The 24,162-nt window shown below is 42.3% G+C and overlaps 1 protein-coding gene across 5 annotated transcripts in view; it reads right to left on the bottom strand.

Annotated features, from left to right (window-relative positions):
• Positions 1 to 22,641, bottom strand: part of NAALADL2 (N-acetylated alpha-linked acidic dipeptidase like 2) — a 1,725,756-nt gene extending 1,703,115 nt beyond the window's left edge. For 2 of the 5 annotated variants that reach the window (XM_073674926.1, XM_073674927.1), the window contains exon 1: positions 22,377 to 22,640. Coding sequence is in view for 4 of the 5 variants with exons in the window: in XM_073674927.1 (XP_073531028.1) it covers positions 22,377 to 22,419 (43 nt within the window). In the remaining variant the exon portion in view is untranslated. Of the gene's footprint in view, positions 1 to 22,376 lie in introns of all 5 variants that reach the window. The other 3 variants (XM_073674925.1, XM_073674923.1, XM_073674924.1) reach the window with 3 other exon arrangements.
• Between the last annotated feature and the right edge of the window lie 1,521 nt (positions 22,642 to 24,162).

Here is a 24,162-nt window from a genome sequence, read left to right as displayed (position 1 = left end):
GAGCCCATCAGCTCTTACGGCAGTGGACATGCCTGATGTTTTTGACTGATCTCAGACACCGAGCACATCACATCTTTCTCAATCCACCATATTATCTCCACCTGCACCTCTCTCATAGTCCAGCAGTTTGTCGTGTTCACCCTACTTCACCATCTCTCAGCACAGCAGCCAGCCTTCTGTCCCGCAGTTGTAGTCACATAAAAGATTGTTTCCTCCTACACATGCCAAAGCAAAAGAGTTTGAACTTCACCACCTCCAATCTGTGGGCCACAGAAATGCTGCTCTTCCGCCTTGTGGATACAGAAGGTTTCCGAAAGCTGATGGCCGTCGCATTTCACCAGTACCTGTTGCGCAGTCGCCATTACTTCTCTAAGAAAGATGTACCTGTGCTACACCAGCATATTGCAGACAACATCCCCCGTTCCTTGAAAAAAAAAAAAAATCTGTGTCTGCCAAGGTGCATTTCACCACAGACACCTGGACAAGCAAGCATGGCCAGGGGCATTTCATCTCACTGACTGGGCACTGGGTGACTCTGGTGACTGTGGGGGCAGGTGCGCAATAGGCTACTCCACAAGTCTTTGAATCCTCAAGGCTTGCAGGGCACTTGGGGATGGAGAACTAAACTACTGGACATCAAGGTGTCACTAGATACCAAGTCTTGGATTCCCCAAGGCTTGCTGGACAAACCTCTGTATCTAACATTTTCTCTGCTGCTTCTACCTCCTCCACCTTCTCTAGTACCTCCACCTGAGCCCTCAAAAATTCCCTAATGAGACAAGTGCTCTAACAGTGCAGAAAGAATCTCCCCCACCTCTGTACTGCACAGCCAGGGCCCACCGCATTCAGGCAGTGTTTAAATTAATATGCCTTGGAGATCACAGTCATACAGACCAAGAATTGTAGACAACTGTCCAGGCTGAGTTTGAGCAATGGCTGTCTCCACTGAACCCGGAGCCAGGGAAGGCCGTGTGCAATAATGGTGTGAACCTCTGGTGGCCCTTCACCAGGGCAACCTTACACATGTGCCTTGCAAGGCTTACATACTCAACCTGGTGGTAGAGCAATTTCTCTGCCACTGTCCCCATCTGGATGCGTTGCGGCAAAAACCACAGTTGCTGTGTGCTCACTTCTGCCATTTGCATCTCATGGATCATTGACTTGCATTGCTATAGAGATCTTTCAGCTTTCTGGTTAACTGGTTGATATGCGATGTGCCGACATGGTGTAATTCAACTCTGCACATGTTGCAGCAGCAATGAACCCTGGTGAAGTATGTCATTTTGCATAGCCTGGGCCAACACAGTACAAACGTGGTGCAAATCACACTTGCAGAGTGGACGCAGATGAAGGACCTCTGCACATTTTCAAAATGGCCACTATGATAGTTAGCGCTGACGATGCCATCATCAACATCAATATTGCGGTCATCTACATGCTTGAGCTTACTTTGAGTAGCCTGTGGAAGGAGGTATTGTTCCCAGGGGAAGAGTGGAAAGAGGAGGAAGCAGGGGAGGATGCAGATGGATATGAATAACTCTGTCATCGCACAGGCAGTTGCCATGGTAAGGTGGATTGCAGTGATCAAGGGGGGCTCATGGTACCAGTAAAACTGTTAGTGAAGGTGCAGGATCCGAGGAACAAATAGAGGAGGACAAGGAGGAAGAGGTGATGGATACGCAACAGTTCAAAGATGAAGAGGAAAATGATCCCCTCTTTGTTGTCCGTGGTTGGCGGGAGGGGACAGAGGAAGCAAGCTTGAGTGTTATCCCGACACAAACACACAATGGACTTGGACTTCATGGAAGAGACCGACCTATATGTGCCTTATTGCTGCACTATCTGCAACATGATTGTTGCCCGTATTGCTAGGATTGGAAATAATGCTGACCACTGGGTTGACACTGTTTGATCTATGGTACAAGAGTAAATTTTGCAAGATGCTTCCCCCCTGAAAACGGACGCAACCATGCTGCAGTACCAAAACATGCTTCAAGACAATCTTGAGAGTGGAATTCCCCAAGACAGCAGTAAGGCACACAGTGTGCATCACAGTTATAGACTTCCAACTCCAGGAATGTAGGGTCATCAACGCAAAAACATTAGCAGCAGCAGTGTAAATGTCAGAAGCAATTTCTGTGAGTCGTTCCCCACAATTTCTATGCAGAAATGTAACCTGCTGTTTCTGGACCACACTAATAGCAAAAACAATTGATCTGCTGGAAGGTCGATTTCTCAGTCATTCAGGATCCTATCTAAACTATCTGACTTGGAAGCAACCACCTAGCTAACTAACTACCTCAAATCTCTCAGAATCCAGAAGCAGCCTCTCTGCGCTGTTACACTGACAAAGTGGTGCTTAAACAACATGTCTGCTCTTTATATGGAGAGGGACTTGTGACTTCAGCAGCCAATGACAACAGCCATTATGTCTGGATGTTGTGGATGGTTCCAGCGCCCCGATTGGCTTGCTGGAATCTGCACACATTAAGTTAAGATTAAGAAAAAAAATAAGATTAACAGCCTGCCGCTACTCAGACCTCTCCCATCCTCTCCTCTCAAACATGTCCCCCCACTCATCATACAGCACCACTACCCTAGCCAAAGTCCTAATAAATACAGTAGTGGAAAAGCAATAATTTCCCCACACTTTTGCAGAATTGGGCAGATTTTCAGTAAAAACGCTCTGGTATCTGATCATGAATCCGAATGTGTAATGTTAATGCCGAATTAGAAAAAAAACGAACTTTTTTCCGAACATGTTCGATCAGCTCTAATCATAACAATAAAATTCCCTCCACTTAAAGAGGGGAGTATGAAGACCTAAAATATGAGATACAATACTGTTTGATCCTCTTAGGTGGGAATCACACTAGCGTATAGCATACTGATACTGATCTACATTGCCCCATAATATAACAATGGGCAGAGTGCTATTGGATAAAACATCGACCGTGTTATATGATCGTGTGAACCCGGCCTTAGTCTGTGTTCATGAGTCACTCAGTTGTTTCCATTTTTGGTTCCGACTTACCAAATACAAAAATTCAACTTTCCTTTAAAAGGGGATGAAAATGTTCTAAAATGTCTTCCATTTGCTTTCAACCCAGTTGCAATCTTTTTTTAGCTGGATGAAAAAATAAAAATACCAGATTGATTATAAAACAGATGACTATTGGAGTTATGAATGGAGCCTTACAGGGCCATCAGACGAATTGTCTTCAGTTGGTGGTGATAGAAGCAGTGAGTGACACCGCCGCCGCCCCCATATGATGATTCATTTCAGGAGGTTGCAAGAAGCTCTGAGGTGGCGCTTGTGTCACTCACTGCTTTCATTTCTACCCCCTGAAAACATTTTGTTGCTCTGTTATAGGTGGTGGCAGAGATAGAAGCAAAGTGCTGGCACTGCGCTCACCTCTCCCATAGAGCCTATCAGCACGGATCCAGGAAATTTTCTGAATGTGGTAATGCAAGAATTTATATTAAGTAACTGCAGCGCTGCCTTCTGATGACATCCTGTTCCAGGAGGGGTGATAGATGCTGCAGAGAAGTAAATGCAGCCCCAGCTTCCTGTGGAGTCCTGTTTGAGACTCTTCTCAAATGAAATATCACAGGAAGTACAGTAGAACCCCCCCCCAAAAAAAGAACACTACAGCGTTACATAACTTTAGAATACTATGATCATTATAACCTTCTCAAACAGGGTTGTCAGGTTTGTTGGTCATGAACTTACACTCCCTCCTTGCATAGCAGTCATTTCGGCAAAACATATATACAATATAGCCCTGGAGACAACCTCTAAACTATTAGGGACTTCAAACATGACCTCTGAAATAAAGCAGGATGTCACAAAAAACGATTGACTGTCAGTCTGAAAGACCCGTACAAGAATGCAATGGTTAAACATGTTTCTGAAACAGTCCCTTTAATACTTTGGGTTTACCAAGCACATTATATTTTACATTTATAGGTCTATCAAACCTGATATTTTTTATATGAAGCGATCCCAAAAAAATTTATTTTCCTTCAAACATTTTTTTTATACTTGATGTTAAGCTCATGAAAACCTGTAAATTAATCATTTTGTGCCCTATATTCCAGTCAATTTTCATGTGATTACTCGAAGAGGTTTCACTATCAGACCCTGTATAAGGAAAGCTTTGCCGTACTAAATGTAAACAGTACAGTACAGGATCATTGGAAGAATGCCCAAACACTCTAAGGAGGTTGTAATGCGGCCACTGCAGAAAGAAAATCATGTATCTCCTTGGAAAATGCAGTGACAAAGAATGACCTTGTAATTGCTGCCAGATCAATGGCTTGTCCTGGCTGATCTCCACAGTATGTCAAACTGAAGCAGGAATACGTTCTCAATGCCCTATTACTAGACCTTTCCAGCAGGTTAATACAAAACTATGTTTCTATACAAGTCGGATGAACCTCTAAATAGAGAAGAAAAACACACAACAGAATACAAACGTACTTCATGTCAAAGTTTACAGTATATAAAACACTGATATATTTAACTATGCTTTGCAAAACAGCATACGAATAGACAATGCTGTGAACAACAATGCGGCAAAGTCCAGAATATTTGCAGAGATTAGAAATGCCACTTTTTTTTTTTAATTAATTTATTTTTTAATCAGAACAAACAGATTCAGCATGATTTGTCCTTGTGTCTCTAATATTATATTCAACTGTTTGGGGGTCAGATTAATGTAAGATGCTAGATTTTCAATGCCACTTTAGTCCATAGAATCATCACCCAGCTTTTTACAGACAATAGAAAATCTGCATGGGAAGGTTTCAATTACATATGTGTATTTTCATTTCTTTCATGTTTTTGCCTTTCATAGAAAGCAGTTTCAGAAGGGAGGAGAGGGAGTTATTTTTTTCTGTTAAAGAACATTTATGGCCAAGTGAGAAATGCCTTAAACAGAAATGAATGGCAGGTTGTAGTATTAATGTGCATTTACAGTATGGTATAGGGTAAGTGTAAAAACTTCATTGGCACAAAGGGCACTGCGCCTGTGCTGGGTAGATTGATGGTAGATATGATGATGTTCAAGTCACAGTATTAGGCAGCGTGCCCAATATGCGTTTTTCAAGCGTTTTTTGCCGCGGAATTTCTGCAGCGAAAACGCTTAAAAAATGCTTGGTAATACATGCCTCATCGTCCCCAATGATAATCCCCATGTGCTGTGCACATGCTGCGGAAATTTCCGCTGCGGATTATCATTGCGGAAAAATACGCAGCATGTCGTAATCGCCACCTTCGACTTGCATTGGACCGCGCAACATCTGCATCACTGCATCTGCACAAGCGGATATCACACGGTTCAATGTGCGGATGGTACCCAGGTCTGGAGGAGAGGAGACTTTCCTCCAGACCTGGGTACCATAGAAACTGTAAAAAAAAAAAAAAAGAATTTAAAATAAAAAATAAAGATTATACTCACCTTCCGATGTCCTCCCGTGTTTTCTCCCCTCCGTCTGGTCTGCTGTATGGGTCGCTGTGTTGTGAAGGACCTGCCATGATGTCATTGAGTCATGTGACCTGTCACATGACTCATTGACGTCACCGCAGGTCCTTCACACCACAGCGAGCAGTGAAAGAGACCGGATGCAGTAGAGAAAACACCGGGAGGACATCGGAAGGTGAGTATAATCTTTATTTTTTACTTTTTACCATTCTTATTCTTTTTTTTTTTTTAAACTAACTTGGTTACACTATTATAAATCTATGCCAGTTGCATGGCTTTATATAGTGTGACCAAGTTGTCAAGCACTTTTCCAAGTGATGCTAAAATCGCTTGGAAAAGCGCTTGATAACCCACATGCAGAAATGCATGCAGAAACGCTTGACAAACGCTTCTACCTGGTGGGAAAAGTGCATGTGAAAACCACATGCGTTTTTCCTGGCAGGGAGATGCGGAAAAAATATGCAGCATTTCTGCCTCGTGGGCACATAGCCTTAGGAGCATACTTTTCATAGTTTATTTCATCATTGCAGCCAATTATTCATTTCAACCGAGTACCACTGGGTAGTCAGGTCATGTAGTTAGTCAAGAACTTCAATGCTGCAGGATGCACTGGAGCTGTGGTGAATTTATTACCTAAATAATATGACAATCATTATTTTATGCAATTTCACTCCATTGGCCAAATACGTGAAGTTGGAAAACCCCCTTTAAATAAGCACTCCCACCAAAGTTTTTATCCTCTTTATATATTGTGGTCATCATATTATATAAAACACTGTGTACTTACAATTGCTCATTTTTTCCTTATACTGTACTCTTTTCCAATACACCAAAAATGACATCTCTATATACAAAAAATTGGGCAGCCACCTGTATTACAGATGACTGTCCACATGCATGCTGAAAGCAGCATAAACCAATGAGGAGAACAGTTCAGCATTTATTGCAAAAAGTATTTATTAAATAGTGCATAATAAAAACACAAATAGAAATTTAGACAATGAGGTAGTGTCAGATAATAAAGTGCTTACAGGTTAGATAAATACATTGTAATATGCTTGTGGTAACTCCATGAAATTACCCAATTGCATGTTGCCAACAATGATAATTATAGATAATTAATTTAGGCAAGTGAATTGGGAATCACAGGATCAACAATATGACATAATCCCACTGACTGCTGAATGTAGGGGGATGGGAATGAAACAATGTTCTTAGTATTAAGCTATGTGCCCATCTCCAAAGCCAAAATAATATTACAAACAGTGGGATAATTACCTGACAAGGAAGCACAGCACAGGCGGGAATGAGAGAGTGGTGAGGGTAATAGCCCATTTTCCATTAGGTCTATGACTTCATGTGATTAAAAGCTGACTGGCTGAATCCTTCCAAACTGTATCTAGAAACAGGAAGTCTCTTTTCCCTGCAAGAGTCATTATTAGAACTACAATTCTACATCACTGCAAAGTCCCTGGCAGGGGAAGGAGCAGTTGGGTCAAGAGTTTGACAGAGGGATAACTTTGATGAAAGTACTTCTTTAAGAAGAGGCACCTATTAAAATGTGTTTCAATTTTGGCAGAAAAAGAATCCAGACAGAATTCAACAACTTCTGGAAACAAAATCATGTAAAGTGATTATTTACAATTTGGGATAACCCAACATGAACCCTCACTAACAAGAATAAAACATAACTTTTATTATGAATTAATTAGGACAAGCTATAGTCCCATCCCATCCTCTGATGATGCCACATCTGCTGGAAAACATGTTGCGGGGACAAGTGCTCCAGTAAAAATTGCCTTATAGTGTTGGCACCCCGGGGTGTCACTAAATAATATTTTGGCAAATACCTCTACACTACAGTATATTAGAATCATTTAGCCAATATAGGGACAGAATATTTCAGGTGTAGTATTACCCCTCTAATTTAATTCATAATAAAAGTTAAAGTTTTAGGACTTGTTAGTGAGGGTTATCCCAAATTATAAATAATTGTTATATATAATCCCCCCAAGCCCTTACAAGATCTTCACAATTTACACATTGATCATGTAAAGTGACATTAAGGAAGCGCTCTTTCAATAATATTTTTTCTTCTTTCCCCTTTGCAATAGTCATGGGCCCCCATTCAAAGAGGCTACACCATAAATCTGATCTAAAACAATTAGAAAAGTCTCACAATCTATGTGCAGTGCTAGGTTGCCAACAATTTATGACTTTTGGCAATACCACTGCAGTTCCAGCTCGGCCAAGATGGGGTGAGCTGGGGTTGGACACGGACATACTCCCTTACCAAGACTGGCGTGAATAACGTCGGCCTTGATGAATCAGAGTAATGGCATGCAGAGTGCATTTGTGATTGGCATTACCTCTTGAGTCTCACATCAAAGTTCTCATAGGGAAGGCAACATTTGGTCCACATGGGATACACTGTGTGATCTGGCTAGTCTGATTTGTGATCACATGGTGCAGAAGAGGTCCAGAACAATGATCAATAAGTACATGAACAGAAGTACTGTGTACACAACTATTGCAAACAGACTAGAAGATAAAAAATGTACTTGGTAATGCTTCTTTACTGTCTCTACAGGTCTATAATTCTGACAATATTCTGATGCACCAAGAACCAGAGCATGGACAGACCTTCATTGTCCAATATCGTAAATTAGTGATAGGAAGCCTACAGATTTCAGTTACCTATGAAAGCTTTTTAATAAAATCAGATGAAAAGCTTAATTATTACAGAATCTTAGGGGGTTAGGAATATTTCAGAGTTGAGTAAATATCTGCGGTAGAACAAATGATATGTGTGCTCAGGTATTTTCACTGCAGTGTGAGAACAAAAGTAGAGTAAGCTCGGGTTACATGCCAAATCAGACAGGCCCTGAAACACTTCTGGCATCTTCTGCATTGGTGAATAGAGTCCCAGAAGGACAAATATTTAATTATGTGCTACTAGAAAATAATACATTACAAAAGTCAATGACAGAGCCGTGCAAATAAATATGTCCTACATGCAATGTTAACATTTGGCACATGAAAAACTGTTTGGGACTAAGATTTCAGAAACTAATGTCACTCACAATGTGTTAATATACATTTTATATGCAGCAGACGATAGCCATTTAGGGAGAGATAAAAACATAGACAACAGTGGCTCCTAGACTGCTCAGAGATGGTTATAAAATATACAGTAGCAGCCACACACAGGCTAATATGTCTGGCAATAAGGTATGCAACAAATTCAGAAAGCGAATTGTGGCATTAAAAATTGGATATAAAAAAAAACAAAAACACAAACACACACAAACCCCATCAATTTATTAGTACTGTGTAATTCTTAGCCAAGAGTCTTAAAATCCGGCAAATCTATGATAGCGATTCATGCTCTTTGATAAACGAGTTGCATCTTTAGACCAAGTAGTCAGACACCCTGATTCATTAAGACTGGCATTTTCTACATAGGAATTAGATGCACCAAATTCATTAAAAGGTGCATGGCACTTAATATATTTGGTACATTGATGTGCGCATGGCCCGAAATGTTACGCAAATCAATGACTGAAGAAACAGTTCAGGTATAAGGAACATAGCCACGTTTACTTAATTTGCTTGGCGGGCATTGAAACACCCCGTCCTCTCTTCAAGGCTATGTGCCCACGATGAGCTTTTGGTACATGTATTTTTGCAGCGTCAAAAATGAAGAGTCCTACAGTTTAAAGTGGATTGGATTGATAGAAATCAAGCCCATCATGTATTTTTTTTTTACTCAGCGTAATCTGACCTGCAGTGCATGTTTCAAATTCGCAGCATGTCAATTTCTCTTGCGGATATGCTGAGTTTGATGTGTGGATTTTCCCCATAAAATTGCATTAGATGCAGAAAATTCACAGGTAGAAAAAAAAAAAAAATGCACACGTAATTTTAGTGCATTTCCGAGGCAGAGATGCATCAAAAAGGCATGTAATCCGCATCTAAGTATATTAAAGTTGTCAAAGCCAAATACCAGGAAGTATCAAAAACAAAGCAGCTTTATTAAAAGCATTAAAATGCATGTTAAAAAAAATACACAAAAAAGCAATGGAAAAGCTGGAAGTAACCTAATGTAAATAATAGATGCAGAAATTCTGAAGTGTCAAAACTCAACAAAAGCTCATTGTGGGAATTTAGCCTTATGTTCATAGTCGGAACATTTTCACGCTGCGCAATAATTCTGCGGCTTTTCAAAGTGTTTTATGTCAGATTAAACAATTTGATGAATCAAGATCTATGTTCACTAGTGATGAGCGAGCACTAATGTTTTCAGGTACTCATTGCTTAGGTGAAGCAAATTGGAATGCTCGGTCTGAGTAAGGCTTAGTGCCCACGATGCAGAAATTTTCCTGAGCATTTCTGCATCTCCTTGGCAGAAAAACGCATGCGTTTTTTGCCGCGTATTTGCCATGTGTTTTTCCAATGCATTGTATGAGCAAATCTGCATGCAGAAACGCACAAGAATTGGTCATGTCCGCATTTTTTCTGCGAGTAAAATCTGCGCAGAAAAAATACGGACCATGTGCACAGAACTTACAGGCAGAATGTTATAGGAAGTCATGGGATAAGGTATGCAATGCGTTTCTGGAGAGTTTACGCACTGCAAATACGCACCAAAAATGCATCGTGGGCGCACAGCCTAACGAGTCCAATGTAAGTCTATGGGAAACTGGAGCATTTTTCCAGCGGCCCCCCCAACCCCCAGCGGTCTGCAAAGGGCCTACAAATTGCCCAAATCGATGGGAACAGTGCTCAAATGACAAGGGAACAGCATGGGGAAGACACCTGGAAGCATTTCTGACTCCCAGGTGAATGCTGTCAACAATGTTGTCAGAGGTATTACGCCACTTTTACGGACTCACAATAAAACATACATAAACAAAACCAAAATGGATTTTCCTGGGAAATATGTTAAGGAACATCCTTTCCAGGGTAATGAGTTGTGTATAAGGCAAAATAAATATACAAAAACAAAAATGCTCCTCCACACCTTGGGCTATGTTCACACGTAGAGTTTTTGATGAGTTTTTGCACTTTTGCATTGCTTTCAACCAAGACAAGTGCATTCACTGGGAAATGTAATTTTAACATTCTGCAACCTTATCTGGCCATGTGGTGTGTGACACGTCAGACACATTTCATTTATGAAGGAGGGATTGTGAAAGTCACAAACACTATTTTTACAGCCTTACTTTTCTTAAAAGGGACAGCAGTCGGCAATGTCCCTTGCAAGAGACACAGAGGTTGGAGGGCCTTCTGAAAACAATGTTCCCATTATTAGGAAGTGGGTCTCCCATAATGTTTGCCTATGCAGTGAATACAATGGCTGCCAAATATTTGGAGGAACTCCAATGTCTCTTGCAAGAGATGTAGATATGGTAGTGATATGGAGGAGGATGTGGAGAATGAGGAGAAGGAGGAGGACACGAGCAAATAGACAAAATCAGGAAGCATAAACCCATGTCTGGGTGTGAAGACAGAGGTGCATGGGAATAGAGTTAGACCTCCCCAAAAAAAAAGACCCCCTATTTAAGTTTATGTTACGCTGCTATCATTCAGTGGTGTTGAGAAGTCTGGCCCAATCCAGCCCTTGTTCATTTTTATAAGAGTCTGCCTGTCAGCATTTTCAGTTGACAGGCGGAATGCACTTATCAGTTATAATTCCACCAGTGGCACTAAAATCCCGCTGTAATAAAATGCTAGCAGCAGGACAGGACCTCAAAGGCGTAGAGAGCCAGTTCATGCCACGTGTCCAGCTTGGATACCCAATAAAAATAAGGTACAGAGGAATCATGGAGGACGTTGGTGTGGTGGGCAAGGTACTCCCTCACTATCTTCCAAAACATTTCCCTCCTTGTGAGAGTATCCCACGCCTCAGGGCCTGTGCAATGGGAGGGTCTGAGAAAACTGTCCCAGAGCTTTGACAGTGTATTCTCCTGCCTAAGCTGGATTGCATTTGTGTCTCTCTCGCGTTTACTACTTAGTTGTCCAATGAACTGTGACCTCCGCCGCCAGAGTTTTCAGATGGTAATTTCTTTTAATAATTCCGCAACAAAGGGCCTTATCGTACTGCACCATTTTTTTTAGGCCTGTCCTGCAAGGGAATAAGAGACAAATTTCTTCTAGTAGCAAGGGTCTAGAAGTGTAACCAACCAGTAATGACTCTCACCCAAAATTTGGACAAATCGAGGGTCACGGGAAAGGCAACGTAACATAAACTAAGCCATGTGTGCCAGACTGTAAAGAGGCAAGACTTCCATGTCCTCACCAAGAGGACAACTGACCATGCTCTACTCCTCCTCCTCTTCCTCCCTGTCCTCAGGCCATCCACGCTGAACAGACGATATGACAATTGTGCAGGTAGTACCTTCTATAGCGCAGGAAACTAGCTCCTGTTCTTCCTGTTCTTCCTCCTCCTCCTCCTCATTGTCACCCAATCCACGTTGAGATGAGAGGTGGTTGGGCTGTGTGGAATCACCCTGTATGGTTTTCCTGCACCATTTCATCATGCTCATCCTGCAATGCTTCTTCTTTGATACTGAGCAGAGAGCGTTTCAGAAGACAGAGAAGCGGAATGGTGACACTAATTATGGTGTCATCACCGCTCACCATCTTAATGGAGTCCTCAAAGTTTTGGAGGATAATACTTATGTCTGACATTCATGTCCACTCCAGAGTTCTTATGTGTGGAGTCTGTACTGAATACAGGGGACAACGCAGATCAGTCTGTGAACTGGAAGCTGCAAACGCTGCTGAAGCATGGCAAGGGCGGCGGAAGCTGTAGCTGATTTTCTAAAATGGGCACAGAGACGGCGTACTTTGACAAGCAGATCCGGGTTGGTTTTGAGAAACTGCTGAACCACGAGGTTAAGCACACGGGCCAGGTATGATACGTATGTGAGCTCGCCGCGCCTCAGAGACGCCACCAGGTTCTGGCCTATGTCACACACACCATGCCTGGCTGTAGGGTCAGTGGTGTCAACCACAGATCTGCCCGCTCTTTCAGAGCTGTCCATAACTCTTCAGCAGTGTGCGGTTTGTCACCTAAGCATATTAGCTTCAGCACAGCCTGTTGCCGAGGCAGTGCTGCATTGCTTCCAGCTTGCGACTGATGTGGCCATTTCAGAGATGGATGCTGAAGAGGAGGAGGAGGTGCAGGAGCTGTAGAATGTGGAGGCAACACTTATTGACCCAGGGCCCACAATCCTCGGCGTCAGGAGGACGTGTTCCGTCCCAAGGTCCGACTGGGTCCTGGCTTCCACTATATTAACCCAGTGTGTCATCAGGGAGATGTACTGTCTCGGCCCACAAGCACTTGTACACGTGTCTGTGGTTGGATGGACTTTCCCAGTAACTGCGTTGTTAAAAGGCACAGTTAAATGTTGTGGGACACATGCTCGTGTAATGTGGGGATGGCACACCGGTAGAAATAGTGGCGGCTGCAAACTGAGTACCAAGGGACGGCCTCCGCCATCAGGTTGCGGAAAGCTTCCATCTCCATGAGCCTAAAAGGCAACATTTCGAGCGTAAGCAGTCTCAAAATGTGTGAATTTAGTAGTATGGCCTGTGGGGCGTTGGCTGTGTATTTGCGCTTGAATTCCAAGGACTTTGGTAGGGACAACTGAACACTGCGCTGGGACAAGGACATGCACGTGCTTGCTGATGGTGCTAGTGTGCAATGACAGGTGCAGGGCAGGAGGCATCTTGCATGTGCCATGGACAGAGGTTTGATGTGCATGCACAACAGTGGAAGAAGCAGTGGTGTCATCTGCAGACACTGTTTTTGGACCCTGGGGTTCGGCCCACTTATTTGGGTGCTTTGCTGTCATGTGCTTGATCATGCTGGTGGTGGTCAGGCTGCAAGTTTTGCTACACCTGCTGATGCTTGCCTGGCAGGTGGTGAAAATGGCCTTTTTGGGGGTTATCTGCAGAGTCTTTAAAAAACAACAAGACCTAAAAGTTGTACTGGCAACTTCTGTCGTGTTGGCTTTATGAGGAACGCTTTACCGTCTTGTGTCTGTGGTCACCACACTGCTTCTTCCTGCCTGTTGTGGTGCTACACCTCCCTCCCCCTGGGAGCTGCTTTCCTCGCTCTGTATATCCCCCTGTCAGGTTGGGTCAGTTACTACATCATCCACCACCTTGTCTTCCACTTCCGCACCCTGGTCCTCCTCCTGACTTTCTGGCAATTGTGTCTCATCATCATCATCATAGACCTGTTGTGACATTAATTGCACTTTCCCACTGTTTCCTTTGTGTGACCGTGGCTGTTCCAATATTTGGGCATCGCTACACGCATTCTCATCTTGACTCGCTTGAAGCTGACCTGGTAAAAGATCCGAATCTTCAAATGGAAAAGTGAATAGCTCTGAGTGTCTAAGTGTGGGATCAGTTGTCTCCAGGCACTCAGCATGGTGGGAGGAAGGAGGATCAGGGTGAGGAATATGTGGTCCAGACTCACGGCTACTGAGACTTGACTGTGTGGAAGACAGGGTGGTAGTAGTTGTGGAAAAGTGACTGGAAACATTAGCTGCTATCCAACCAACAACCTTTTGACACTGCTCTGAGTTCAATAGTGGTGTACTGCGGTCACCTAGTAATTGGGACAGGAAGTTCGAGCAACAAGATGTGGGTGTTTGTTGTGGCACAATTTCAGCTTGCCCATGGCCAAGTCCTTGGCCTCGGCCTCTGCATGCATCATCACCATCTCATCCACTTTCCCATCCCTTGCCAAGTACCTTACCCATTTTAAATGGAAGACAAATGTCTGATTTTGGAACGCAGCTATATTTGATACAACTGACCGAGAACCACGGTTTTAAATAGCAGGCCTGTAATTTACTAATGCTATTCTTCACAGACACCTAGTGTGAATAACTTGAACGACACACTGCAACAGAATGGTGGAAAATATTGGCCTCCTTTTCCAATAGCAAATAGTGTGAAGGAATTCACCAGCTCACCTAAGCTCAGGAGCCTTGAAGCACGGAGACGAGGAACCACTCGTGGATTATTCGAAGAATGTAAGATGAAAATTCCAGCTTCATATAAAGACCAAAAATGTAGTTAAAAACATTTTCCAAAGTCATATTCCATAGCCAGACTGGCTATGGAATCTGTTTTTAACTAGATTTTTCAATACATTTTTGGTCTTTATATGAAGCTGGAATTTTCGTCTTTCATTCTTCCAATATTTTCAACATTCAGTTCAAATTTCTGGATTTTTATCGCTGAAATATGGAACAGATCTGGCTTTATCCTGCAGAGAGAACAAATGGAGCAGAAACATGGTGTACTCTGGATTGCTTTTTAAGCAAAAAACCAGGATTAAGATAAAAAAAAATTTGCCCTTGCCCCTGATATCTGGGGCTAGGTCTACAAACGTCTGTAATTACTACAGCAGCAACAGACAGGACGTTCAATGGACCCTCTTGCACTATATGCACTGCAGTCTGCCACATACACTGCCTGCCTGCTACCACTTTCACCACTGAAAATACGCACCTGAATTAGTCCTCAGAAGGACTGTTATATCCATCTGAACTAACTATAAACAAGCAAATCTCTCCCTGCGTCAACAGCACCTCTCCCTACTCTGCCTGTTTCCAGGGTAGATTGACGAGAATAGCGGAGCCAGGTCTTATGAAGACCTGATGACGCTGTGCGGCCAGCCAAATCACTGTAATGCCACAACCAACATGGCTACGGCATTACTGTGCGTGGCAGGCAATCCCTGCATGTTTAATGGCTCTTTAAAGAGCGCCAAACATGCAGGGAGGGGACTCGAGTTCCTGCCCAAGCAACCCATAAATACTCGCCAAGCATGTCGAGCACTGTGATGCTCTGGTGAGTACCGAGCAGTGGCGAGCACGTTCGCGCATCACTAACATTGAATTGATAAGATACTTCACTATGTCTTTGGGCCACTGCAAACCTTAGGTATTTCCAATGTGCTGGACGAATGGGGATCGGATTATAAAAATCCCAAAGATCTATGGTTGCAATCAATGTCTTGTCCTATTAATGGAATGGTATTTTTTAACGTTTCCATCTTGAACCTTCTGTTCTTTATATGTACATTTAGGGGTTTTAGGTTTATTATTATCTGATGCATCCCATTTTTATTTTTTTTTTAAACATTAAAAGGCGCTCCTTGATTCCCGAGATGACAGGGAGGTTATTCTCAAAATCTATGGAGGTTCAGAGTAGAATTCAATCTTTATCTCATTTTGGACAGACTGTAGAACCCATTGATTTGGGGTGAGCAGTTTCCAATGAGAGAGTTACCCAGAGATACTTTCTGACATCATTGTTCTTGTAAATCAAGATGTTTCTGCCTCTACCTCCCTTGGGATAGCTCCAGCATCCTGTTTTTCCCTTCTCCCCTATATGAAGGTGGCCGATTCTGTGGGGGGATGAAAGGACAGCTTTTTGGCCACTTTGGGTTCAGGAAGCATTGTCTTTTTATCTGTTGCTTTTACTAATGTATTACCCTTTGAAGTAAATAGAGCAGAGCATCATTTTTTAGGCTGTGTGTCTCTGCTCCATAGTTTTAGCCATAGTGCACGTCTAGTTGAGTTCAACAGGACTGAAGATCTGGCCACTGTTCTTACTGATTTAGCAGAAGTGTCAGCTAAGAAACATGTGGCTTTTTGTGAAAAAGGTATGGACCCCAATAGTTCTTCTCTTGAGGTAACAATGCTGAGGTGCTCTTCCAGCTGGTTTAGCCACTGGAACATCGATTTTGCTATGCAGGTGGATACATTTGCGTTCAATAGTATCAAGGAAGCCTCCCAGGATTTGTTTAGCAAGCAGTCCATTTTTTGATCCAACAGGTCTCTTAGCATGTGAGGAGTCTTCAAAGGGCAAAGTGGTCTTTTTTGCCACTTTCGCTACCTGAATATCCATTTTCGGTATTTCCAACCAGCATTTAGATATTTTTTCCCTCTGGTGGTTACCTCTCCTTGAGTTCTGCTGGTATTCCTAAGCGCTTCTCTGGAAGCTCCCACTCAAATATGAATCTTTGTACGGTCTCATATACTGGAAATAGTAATTTATTTTGTGTCTTGAGATCCCCAAACATTTCGTCCGGTTTTGGGTATTCTTCTTCCTCTACATTCATGGTATTTTTCACTGGCGTGAAAAGTTCCTACATGTCTTCTGATGAGAAGTAGTATTTTTTACTCTATTGGGTCTGCTCAGCCTCTAGGGTTGACTCACCTTCTTCCCACCCCTCTTTAGAGAAGGATCTCAGACCTTCCTGGGAGTCTGAATCAGACTGTTCCTCCATATATATATATTTTCAGCTCTTTGACCCCCAATGGGGTTTTTAAAAAGCACTGGGAAAAACAAGCTAGGGATGATTGGACCTCCTGACGGACCATTTTCCTAAGCTCTCCTATTAAGGAGAGTTGCTCCACTTTAATGATTTTATCTGTGCAATTCTGACACAGGCGTTTCTTGTGGGAAGATGGTAGTTTTTTTTAAACAGATGGCACATTTACAGGACATCTTGTCCTTGCTTTTTGGAGCAGGACCCTTGTCTCCCTAAGGAGAGAAGGGACCGAAAAGTGTAAATCCCTTTAGGAAATCCTGCTCCAAAGATAAAGAGACCTCAGTGGTTAGCACTGCAGCTTTGCAGACCTGAGGTCCTGGGTTCAAATCCCACCAAGGACAATATCTGCAAGGAGCTTGTATGTTCTCCCCGTGTTTGCGTGGATTTCCTCTGGGTTATCTGGTTTCTACACACACTCCAAAGGCATACTGATAGGGAATATAGATTGTGAGCCCCAATTTGGACAGTGATTATACTTTTTGTAAAGCACTGTGAAATTAATGGTGCTATATAAGCGAGTAAAATAAAAACAACATAAAAAAGCCAGGTACTTACTGTGTTTGGGCTATCACTGGGCTCTGCAGAAGCAGAGCAGGAAAAACTACCACCCTCTATGATAGAAAGGTCCTACCTTGTGGTGTCTTCAGTCTGGGTTCCTTTTATCCAGGTGCCGGGACCAGAGCGCAGCATCCTACTGGATGATTCTCCCCCTCTCTGAGCTCAGCAAGTGCAAGCAGGGTCAGCAGACGCTTCTTTGGAATTGACTCAATTTTCAGAAGATGCGCGCCGTAATTCAGTGGTGCGTTCCACTGTGGAACGCAACCGGAAGTGAAGTCAAAGTACCGACAACCGCGTCTGACGTCACTTCCGGTTTCAGGGAGGCTCCCGACTCATGTTGCTATGCTTTACCAGGAGGAGCAGAAAGTCCTTTGTTCCCGGGGAGACTGGAGCAGCCATAGGAGGGGGAAGGCCGGAGCAATAGTTTTCAGCTACCCAGCCTAAAGGTATGTCCAAAGCAGCATTTGTCACCAGCCACAGAGCACCGCAAGAGGACCTCCTCATGCCCCATATGAACAGGAAAAAACACTGAAGACAGGAAGTGGGGGGAGGGGCTATTTGACTTGTTTATGTTTCATGTCCCTATTAGGGCAGGGAGTATCTCCTGTGGTGCTGTCATGGAGAGCAACTGGAGAAGAACAGGATAAAAATGCAATTAAAAATTTAAGTAACCTAATTTAGTTAATTGGTGCAGAAAATCTGCACCATCAAAAACTCACCAAATATTCATCATGGGAACTTATCCTTAAAGAAGTCGTCCATTACTTGGACAACCCCTTCTTTTGCCCCATGCTTCGCCCTGATAAGCAGTTTTATTTTATACTCACCTCCCTTGCCAGCGTGGTTCCAGTGGTTTCGACATTTGCGTTTTTGGGGATCTCATGTGGTTGTTATGATACGTGAGCCTGGCACCCAAAATTAGCGCTAGAGTCACTGTACCTGCCTTCATATGAAAAAAAATTACGTGGGTTCCTCCCATTTTGATAACAAGCAAAGGTAAAGCAGACAGCTGTCAGCTGACATTATCAGGCTGGTAAGGTCCATGGTTATTGGGCCCTTCTGAGCCTTAAAATACCAGCGTGCTGTCGAAGTATAAGTGGAGCATCACATTAGATGTGCCATTACTGGGGCTTTTCCGAATTGCCCTGGTGCGTTGGAAATCAGTGTAATGGGGCTTGGAGCCAGGGCCCGGCAGGTGAGGGGCCCACCAACGCCAGCAAATATTTAAGCTGGATGTACGTCCTCAGACACACATTCAGCTGACGTGTATTGCAACGCACAGAGCCATTGGGCCAGTGTGCGGCAATACACACTGCTGGCCAATCAGAGGCCAGCATCTGACATTGGCGTGCATGTTACTGGGGACATGATGCTCTCTAGCCACTTGCACGTTGAAATCAATTGCTTGTTTCAGAAGTGAACGCCATCCAATGGGAGATAAGTATTTTTTTTTTAATCATTGGAATACACGGTGGCCATACTACTACATGGATTACTATGGGCTGTGCAGTATACTACATGTATGACTATGGTCTGTGCCGTATATATGGAGATGCATTATACTATATGGAGGACTATTGGGGGGTGCGTTACATGATATGGAGGACTATGGGCTGCACATTATACTATATGGAGGACTATTGGAAACGCACTATAATATATGTATGATGTAGAATTTACAACAGATATCACTCATGTAATGTAAGAAGTGAAATCTTTGGCATTGTATTACACCTATTTTTCTCTGCCGTATCTGTGCATCATAAATTGTGGTATGTGTTAAAGGGGCCCACTGAGACACTTAAACCTGGGGCCCGTGAAAACCTGGAGCTAGCCCTGCATAGCACATTAGTCAATGACATGCTTTCAAAGTTTGAAAAAAAATAACAGGAAGGACCACATAAAAATAGTCTGTGACCGATTCATATGTTCTCCACGGAGAGCAATGCTTTCCATTTGACAAACTGCAGCAATGTTTTTTTTTCCCATCCTTATTCCTAGGCCTCATTCAGATGGCTCATTTTCCTTCATCAGTTTTTCTTGCAAAAATAATTACATTTAAGGCATTTCCTACTCAGTAAACCGTGACCACAGACATCACATGGATGAAACACAGATGGCACTCGTGTGATGCCCACTATTTTCATGGACCCATTGATTGGTTGAGCTTGTTCCCTAACTTGAATAACAAATGGACGTCTCCATTTTTTTTTTTTTGTATACATTCAAAGCTTTTACACCAGAATTCTGGCATAAAAAGTCGCAAAATTTTCTTACAACTAGAGGCTGTACTAAAATTTTTATTTTTTATAAAGTTCTCTTACCATTTTTGCCAAGTCCGACAATGGACGGAACTGGGGTAGGATGGGGGCATGGCGACATCTGCTCATCAAGGACTGGAGTAGGATTTGTGGTGCTTCTTAATGAATCAGGAGCCTCAAACTTACTCCTACCACCATAAAATTCCATAATAGCTTTTAGGCCACATCCACATTGAGTACTTGGTCCGTAATTTGCCTCAATATTTATGAGCCAAAACCTGGAGTGGGTGATAAATGCAGAAGTGGTGACATGTTTCTATTATACTTTTCCTTTGATTATTGCACTCCTGGCATTGGTTTACAAATACTGGAGGTAAAAAATTCATCAAATAGTCAAAGTGTGTACATGGCCTTAGTTGGAGTGTATTTAATTTTATAGCACTCAGATCAAGATGTGCCAAGTTGCTAAAAGTACCATGCTGATTATTTCCTGCTGTTTCATTCTACAGGTGTGTACAATATGCTTTGGTTCTGAAATTTTCTTTTTTTTTTGGGGGGGGGGGGGGATTTTAATTTGTTTATGCAGATTTGATGCAGTGTTTTTTATGCATTATTTTTCTGAGTGCAGAACCACTGGGACATTGCACTTAAAAATGTAATTGCATTTTTTAAATGCACAATGGGCATGAGTATTGATGAAACGATATCCACTTTTCTTGAACTATTAAATGCAGAGACTTTTCGGCACAACAAAAGAAACTACACACCGCTTTTACGCTACTTAAGAACATGGTATAAAATAGGTCCATCTAGATCCAGAAAGCTCCCATTTACATCTGCCATCTCAGAGGACAAAGGACAGTCTTCAAAAAATTCCCCATACAATATTTCACTGTTAGGCAACATGGACAACTAGATTTAACTGCACTGTGTGAATTACCTTTAAGCAGGACGGCTTTTCATGTCTGCATTTCTCACTTCATGACCGAAATTTCTTAAGCCACCTCCTATTAGAGTATGCGCACACAAAGTCTTTGAAACTCAGGCAAACGCTCCAGGAAAATGCCAATGACTTTTGTTATTGTTTTTTTTTTGTGGTATCTTTTCCACCAGCTTTATTTTTTGCTTGCATGTATAAAATAGTGAGTGGCTTCTAAGCAGAAGCCATCTGAGGAATGGTCAGGTCACTGCTTTTAACCACTTCAGGTTTGCAAAGAAGCTCAAAAATTGAACATGTGCATGGCAAGTTGTTTTAACATGACAGTGCACAAGTTCATTACTTTTAGCACTCACTCATACAAGTTACGGAGGGTATACAACTGAAAAATAGGTCGTGTGCATATACCCTTAGGCTAGGGTCACATTAGCGTATAGCAATTGATGCGATATGCTAATGACCCTTAGCTCAAACTTTGCTGCGGGCATGAGACGAGTGTCATGCTTCTGTGTTCCGATCCTCTATCCAATCACAGGTGAAGAGAAGGAGAGAGATTAATTTCTTTCTCCTCCATTGCCTGGTTTGGCGCATATCGGACTGCATTCGGATGCCATCCGAGTGCAATTTGATGTTTTGCATGAACCCATTGACTTGAATGGGTGCACGCCGTGCGATATACGCTGTCATAAAAACCAAAATATATCGCAGATCTGCTCTGCCTCATTGAATCACACCAATCAGAATGCAATGCAACATTTTCTTGCATTGCACTCTTGTGTGAGGGAGCCCTTAGGCCAGCACTTGCTCAGGAGACCTGTGGCTGGTCTGGAAATTGCACGGACTGTGAATTTGTAAGACGGCCATAGTCATCATTCACATATCAGTATATCTCCCTCTTTTTTGCAATGTAACAAGACATGGGCACTATATAGATATGCTTAAAATTTATAAACAAAAAATATAAAAAATTTCCGATCAAACACTGGGGTGTGAAAGCTTAGGCCTTAAAAATGACAAAGCTTGTCATGGTATGACTCATTGTAAAACGTTGAAGAACAAAATCTTACTTGCTAATGTTCCTGCCAGTTATCTAAGGTAATAGGAAGAGCGCATTATGAAACAAACGCCGTTGAATGACTGAGGAGACATTAAATCTGGCTCATGGCCATGACATCCAGTGTTACCTTTCTGAGCATCAAATTTGTACAGTTAATGCAGGCAAGCATTTCTAATACATTTAAACCAGTCACAGAAAAATCACCACAAAACATAACACTGGGAAAGAAACAGTAGTAACAAACGAAAAGACAAAACAACTAAAACACGCAAACTCTGAAAACATTGCAGCGTCCTTAATAACATGAATAAATGACATTGTGTTTATGATCCAGCCGAATACAACGTGACATTACTAATGTGAAACACAAGAGCCGTGATAACAATGTGCACCGGTATTAGAGACTGTCAAACTGACAGGTGCAAGACGACTGAACTGTAAATTTCCAGGAATGGGGCATGCCAGCTCTAGCACACCACCGCAGATCATGTTAACACTCATACATTACCTTAACAAAGTGCGACATAGAAATAACATTACTCAGAACACTTTCTTCCCTTCTATCACAGCACAGTTTCAATTAGTCATGCTTTTGGTATGAAAACACCAACACATGCTGTTGCAAAAGGCAATAAAAATCTCACAGGTTGCAGAGACTAATCTAACACCTGAACTCTTGAAAAATCACTTAGCAAGCTGTTGAACTTACCTTGAAGTGAGACGCCTGCAGAATTTGATTCCTTTTCTCCCATTGTAGTTGTGATGTAAAAAAAGAGAAACTAGTACAAAGTAGCAGTTTTCCTTAGAGTAAGTCACTATGTAGGCTGTGACCTCCTGCCGGGGTAGTGTACAGCGCTGCTGCAATAGTATACCTATTTAGCTGGTGAATAATTAGCAACCTGTTTCCTGAGTTACCTGGGCTTGCCTGACCTGTTTCTCTATCAACTGACATCATATCCTTTGATCTACAGTGCCCAGCTCTAAACAGCATGTCTTTGTTTCTCTAGAAAAGAAGTGTATTTGCATTACTGGATTGGTTATTTAATATAAGTGAAGTTAGAAATGTGTTTTTTTATTTTTGCACATTGTAGATTTAGGTCACACCTTTTCCATTTGAATTGGGAGAGAGAAATGCACAAATTCATTGCATTTTGCATGTAGGACACAGCTTCAATGGGGAAAATAACCTGAATAAAGGCTTAGTCTCATGTTCAGTATTTGGTCAGTATTTTTCATCAGTGTTTGTATGCCAGAGCAAGGAGTGGGGCTTAAAAAGAAAAACTATAATTGAAAGATTGACAACTGTTCTCTGTTTTGGTAGACAATCCTCGTTTTGGCATACAAATACTGATCAAAAAGACTGTTGTGTGAATACAGCCCTAGATCAGAACAGTTGTGCCTCTTTGGCCACGACCCTACTATCAGTATTCCGTCAATATTTTTTCTCAGGATTGGGAGCCAAAACAGGTGAGGAACAATCAGAGAAAAGGTATATTAGAACCAAGTCACCAATTCTGCATTTATCACCCACTCCTGGTTTTGGCTCCCACTCCTAAGAAAAAATACTGATGGAATACTGACAAAATACGAATAGTGGGTCCATGGCCTTTCTCACGTCAGTAAGCCAAAACTAAGACTGAAACATAAACAGAGATTACTATAAGGTCTAATCAATCTCTGATTAGATTTTGATCCAAGTGTCATTTACATAATCAATCTGATTCTCACGCATGTAACCCCGGCCAAAATGTGATTTCAGTGACTTACAGATGACGTCCTTTCTGATTGGGATCGTTCGTTTTTTTCGTCTTTTCCATCTGGCCCAGACCGACCATAGGAAATATATTTGACTTCTCACATTTCCAGCACAGTCCTTATGTGCATGTTTCATGAACACAAAAATCCCCATCCTTCCTGTACCTGCAGAATGGAACAGTGAGGCCAGTACTTCACAAACTGTGTCATTACTTTGATTACCTCCCTCAAAAACTGTTGCACAGTCCGTGTACTAGATAGATGGTGTCTCTGAAAATAATAGTGTCCCATAGACAGTATTAATGCCCCACTATGCTACTTAATAAGTAATAGCTACCCATATGCACCTTTGAAGGTTATAATGTCCTAAATGCCCCATTCAAGCAATAAATATCCTTGAGCGTAACCTTAAAGTATCAATAACCCCTTATATAGTAATAATGCCCGAGTGCCCCATATTGTAGGAATGTCCTCATCCAGGGCCCCATATTGTAGGAATGTCCCCATCCTGGTCCCCATATTATAGGAGTGTCCCTATCCAAGTCCCCATATAGTAGGAATGTCCCCATCCAGGTCCTCTTATTGTAGATATGTCCCCATATAGTAGGAATGTCCCCATCCAGGTCCTCATATTGTAGATATGTCCCCATATAGTAGGAATGTCCCCATCCAGGTCCTCATATTGTAGGTATGTCCCCATCTATGTCCCCACATTGCAGATATGTCCTGATCCAGGTCCC

The sequence above is a fragment of the Phyllobates terribilis genome, unplaced genomic scaffold (assembly GCF_046119375.1).
Source record: "Phyllobates terribilis strain yellow unplaced genomic scaffold, ASM4611937v1 Scaffold_3__8_contigs__length_932513732, whole genome shotgun sequence".
NCBI classification, from domain to species: domain Eukaryota; kingdom Metazoa; phylum Chordata; class Amphibia; order Anura; family Dendrobatidae; genus Phyllobates; species Phyllobates terribilis.
This window is presented reverse-complemented; position numbering and strand designations above follow the sequence as displayed.